The sequence below is a fragment of the Lactuca virosa genome, chromosome 4, assembly GCF_052849685.1.
Source record: "Lactuca virosa cultivar CGN04683 chromosome 4, Lactuca_virosa_CGN04683_v6, whole genome shotgun sequence".
NCBI classification, from domain to species: Eukaryota; Viridiplantae; Streptophyta; class Magnoliopsida; order Asterales; family Asteraceae; genus Lactuca; species Lactuca virosa.
The window spans coordinates 161,694,501-161,699,379 of NC_136429.1; the positions used below are offsets into that span (position 1 = coordinate 161,694,501).

Genomic DNA, 4,879 nt, shown 5'->3' on the forward strand with positions numbered 1-4,879 from the left:
TCAATTAATAATTGTCGAGTAAAATACAAAAAAATAACAACCGTGATTAATTAATTATCATTGATCTATTGCAAAATTATCATTCCACTTTTCATATCTTTAAAAGTTGCATATTTTTTATACAATAAATTAAACTCTATAAAAATTTAATCGAACATATATTAAAATTTTAAAAAGTTTCATGTTTTGTCGTTGAACAGTCAAATGACCATTGAACAGTTCAATAACCATTAAACTTTATATCTGATGAAACTTGAACACCAATGTGACATTTTATTATAGTTGAGTTTAATCCATTTAATATCAACTATCTATTCAACCTCTTGCAACCATTCCATTAAACTACGCATTAGGGATGTTTTAAGGCATACATAATACATTTAACTCTAGAGTTTAATTGATTTCCAAATCACTCAATTTTTCATACAAGTTTACTATTTTTCTCCTATAATAATTTGAAATCTACAAAAATGTAATGAAAATATTACAAATTGCAAAAAATTATTAATAATTTAATGATCATTGAACCTCATATCCATTGAACGTCATCGTGACATCTCATAATGATTGAGTTTAATTTATTGAATACCAATTAGTCATTCCATCTCATTGAACCATTTAATTAAACTATACATTTCTTATATTCATCATGCGGTTTGGTGTGGTGTGAACCAATTGAAACCATAATTAACCAGATGAGTACCGAACCCGTTAACACTCATCTAGTTTTCGTTTCTTGTTATTTTTGTATTTTTCAGTTTCACCAGTTAGGTTTTGACCCGATGCACGCCCTAAAAACTATAAACCCTTTGTGAACTAATTAAATTCAAGTAATAAATATTAAACCAATACAACTTGATTAGTTGCTTTTCAAAACACATCCAAAGGTCCACGAAATTGGTCATGCACCTCACGACTTGTAGCTCCTTGTGCCTTAAGTGGTATTGTAAAGGTCCATATAACTCGTGAGACTCGTTTCCTTTTCGCTTCTTATGATCTTTCAATGCATTGGAGGGCAAATCCAAAAGTCAACTTAATCGATTTGTTTCTGTAAAAACAAGTCAACGAATGTCACATAGCCAACTAAAATCCAAATAATCTGATCTCTTCAACATGCGTAAGAGCTATGTGATATCACCACATAAACTGGGTCAACTTCCAATGTGTACTCATGCAACTCTATTAAATACAATTTGTATTAAATTCCTAGAAAGTCAGGTGGCTTATATTTTACTTTCTTCCTCATTAATTAAATGTAAATTTTAGATGATTTTATATTAATTTATTTATACCTTGCATCACGGGATCAATTCTATATTTCTATATATAGATGCTCTAAGGCATATTCCTCTTCTCATCATCTGATCATAAGTAGATTGCAATCAAAGGATTTAAAAGTCTACCACATCATCATCAATGGAGATTCCTGCTGGTTTCCTGGTTGTTTCTCTTCTTCTCTCTTGCTTTGCAACTACTGGCTACGGTGTTACCTTCACTTCCCTTCAGAGGACTCTTGAAGTCACCGCTTCACCCAAAGAGGGCCAAGGTTTGACCACAACTCTGAGTCTAATCTTAAAGAACACATGACAGACTATGATTCCTTCATATTCCTTCCAAAACCATTTTACGTATTATTTTTTTTGTTGATTATCATTGAATTCGGTTTTACAGTTCTCAAAGCAGGAGATGCAGATATTACAGTGACATGGGGATTAAACCGGACATTCCAAGCTGGGACAGACTCGGCCTACAAGACCGTAAAAGTGAAACTATGCTATGCACCCATCAGTCAAAAGGACCGTTCATGGAGGAAAACAGTGGACGAAATGAAAAAGGACAAGACTTGTCTGGTAAAGATTGTGGCTAAGCCATACAGTGCATCAAACAACTCCTTTACATGGACTGTAGAGAGAGATATTCCTACTGGAACATATTTTGTGAGGGCCTATGCATTCAATGCTCACGATGAAGAGGTAGCCTTTGGCCAGACCACAAATGATAAAAAAGAGACGAATTTGTTCCAGATCCAAGCAATCACAGGTCGCCATGCATCACTTGATATTGCATCTGTCTGCTTTTCCGCTTTTTCCATTGTCGCTTTGGCCGGTTTCTTCTACATGGAGAAGAGTAAGGGAAAGGCAGCCCAACAGAAATGAGATTGTCAATGGGGGTGGGGATTAACGTCCTGTTATTACTCCTGGCATGTTTAAATACAGTAAAAAATTTGTAATTTTGTTTTCAATATGGTGGTGAACTACATGACTTATCCTTGGGAGTGCGGATAAATATAACATGGTTGTAATTCAATGGGTTAATGATGTTTTTTTTTTTGTTTAAAATGGAAACGAAGATGCTCTTTTCATTGTTTTGAAAATGGATGTCAAGTAACACATATGTCTTCTATCTTTACTACGTGATATCTTTTTCAATGGTTACGAGTGTCCTCTATGCACCTACAGGCTACAGAGTGGGATTTAAGCATTTTATTAATCCAAATTATCTAAAAAGCTTGATATAAGTAAAATCACCAACAAATGTGTAAGTCAGGAGGAATTTTCAATTGTGCTTCCTGAATTGTGAAAATAATCGTCAAGAGTTTGCTTTGTATTTCATTGCTTTAAATAATAAAGTAAAGATACAGTAATTTACATAAAAGACCCTAGGCTATACATGATTATGTTTGCGTTCGGCACGGAGAGTTTTGGAGTGTTTGAGAGTTTCTAGTTTCTAGCGTTTAACAAAACGCTCCGTTTTGAACAGAAAGTCTCGTTTGGCACTATAAGCTTCTAGCGTTTAGTTTAAACAAGACGCTTCAAATCAAAATGCTACTTCATATAGCGTTTAACAAAATGCTACAAGCTACAAGCTACCTGGTACCAGCTAATTTTGCCAAATACGCCTTAAAAAACAAGTTACTATATTTAACACTCCCCCTCAGTTTAAGTGAAGGGTTCACGAATGCTTAAGTTGTTCCAAAAGTTTACAAATAACTATGTAGAAAGTCCATTTGTAAATATATCTGCAAACCAATGAGCATATCGAATATGCAAGAATCAAACGTGTTTCTTATCAAAATGTAAATATATTTACATATGTTTAATTTTTTGGTGCCTAAATGGGTGACAATATAGGGAAATTGAGTCAATAACCAAATGGATAAAACAATTTGAAGAAGCTAACCTTTTTTTTTTTTGTAAAATGACTACCTACTCCGGAATGGTGCAATTCAGAGTGGAGTTATTCGGTGCAACCCATTCCTTGTCGTGTTACGGATTGAATGCCCACTACATATGAGATTCCAAAATATATGCTAAGATATCTTCATATTTCGGACATAGTGTGCAAAAAAGAAACGACATCTGATTCTGATGTGTTGGAGGTTTTACTGACTACTTCGTTATATATTTACTTGTACTTGTTGAGTTTATTATTGTAACTTCTCAAAATACAAAACAAGTTTTTCATTTTTAAATGTAATATTGAAACCATTCCAACTTCATTCCAAGATAAAAAAAACCACAATATTAGTTTGAAATTCCAAAACCAAATATCAGTACTAAACACAAAAGTCAAATAGTGCCGAAAACTCCAATGGATGCGATAAAATCAGGTCGCGCTCTTCCCCTTGCTATCGAAACTACTTGAAACTATTAGCACAAAACTTAGTGAGTTTCATAGAATACCATATACCATACAAATAGTGGGCCTAGCCCAAAAACCATGTTTTAATCACACGGGCCTAACCTAACAAGTATGTAAGCATACAACAACTAGCTACGCATACATTAAGCATAAATCGACACCTTGTGTCCACATGGTATAGTGAGAAAACTCACATGATCAAAGAACTAAAAAGACTATACTCAAAGTCATACAAAATCAACTACCCAAACCACTTATAACAATCACAGGCCACACCTCAGTCTACAACCTAAAACCTGCAAGTTTAACCAAAAGTCAAACTGGTCAAAAGTCAATGGTCAGCGACCAAAGTCAACAGTCAACCATCAACAACCACCGTGTTGTGAACAGTTCCTTATTCACGTCATGGTCACTAAAAGAGAAAACAATCGTGACATGAAATCACAACTCGCGTTGTGACCTACTACCCACCACGCATTGGTTAGCGTCCAAACAACTTAATACATTAAGCTCTTAACCCTTAACATCCAGAGCTCAAAAGCTCATATCATATGCTTCCAAGTGTCTTAATGGATAAAGTTTCTAACTTTCTTCATTCTCATGGCTCAAATTTCACCAAAATTTAAATTGAACACCAAAATGATCCAATACACTTGCATGACCATAAGGAGGTGCATGCAAACCTATTTATCAAATAGCCAGCAAGACCAAAAGTCTAAATAAGGCATCCATAAGGTTCTAAATTTATCCAAACTCCAAGAACACCAAAAGAGGGACCAAAACACAGCAAAAGTAACACACACAAATCTAGATCTAGATGATAAAGCGTCAAGCTTGGAACGTTACACTTATAGTGGTCCAGAAAAGAGGTGAGAATGTTGGATCTAAGTTGTTGCGAAGCGTCCATGCATAAGTAAACATCTAGTAACACGTGACCTAAAGCTTTCCAACTAATGAGCCTCTATTAGCCTTTCCATAATGCTCAAACACCTAAAGTACGCCAAAAAAATCAAGACTTAAGTGTTTTAATCACATAATTATCGGGTCCAACCTACCTAAGTCATGTGCACGTTTGTTCACGATATGACGTGGCACGATCTGACCTTTAGAATGAGAAGCTCACGATACCATACCACCCTCACCATCATTCCCCCTCGATCCTAAAGATTCATGACTAGCACCTCGGTGGGCCTATAGGCACGCGGCCATCATCCCACCGACCTGTAGGAACCCAATC

At 35.3% G+C, this 4,879-nt stretch overlaps 1 protein-coding gene across 1 annotated transcript; it reads left to right on the plus strand.

The window, feature by feature from the left end:
- Window positions 1–1,341: 1,341 nt before the first annotated feature.
- On the plus strand, window positions 1,342–2,374 carry LOC145107646 (high-affinity nitrate transporter 3.1-like). Its single transcript, XM_079044581.1, has 2 exons — window positions 1,342–1,546; window positions 1,672–2,374. The coding sequence occupies exons 1-2, from the start codon at window positions 1,417–1,419 to the stop codon at window positions 2,154–2,156; spliced, it is 615 nt and encodes a 204-aa protein (XP_078900707.1). The 5' UTR covers window positions 1,342–1,416; the 3' UTR covers window positions 2,157–2,374.
- Window positions 2,375–4,879: the final 2,505 nt, after the last annotated feature.

Coding starts and splice junctions, on each gene's coding strand:
- LOC145107646 (XM_079044581.1), top strand. CDS start 1,417: ATGGAGATTCCTGCTGGTTTCCTGGTTGTTTCTCTTCTTCTCTCTTGC. Junction 1,547..1,671: donor TTCACCCAAAGAGGGCCAAG/GTTTGACCACAA, acceptor TCGGTTTTACAG/TTCTCAAAGCAGGAGATGCA.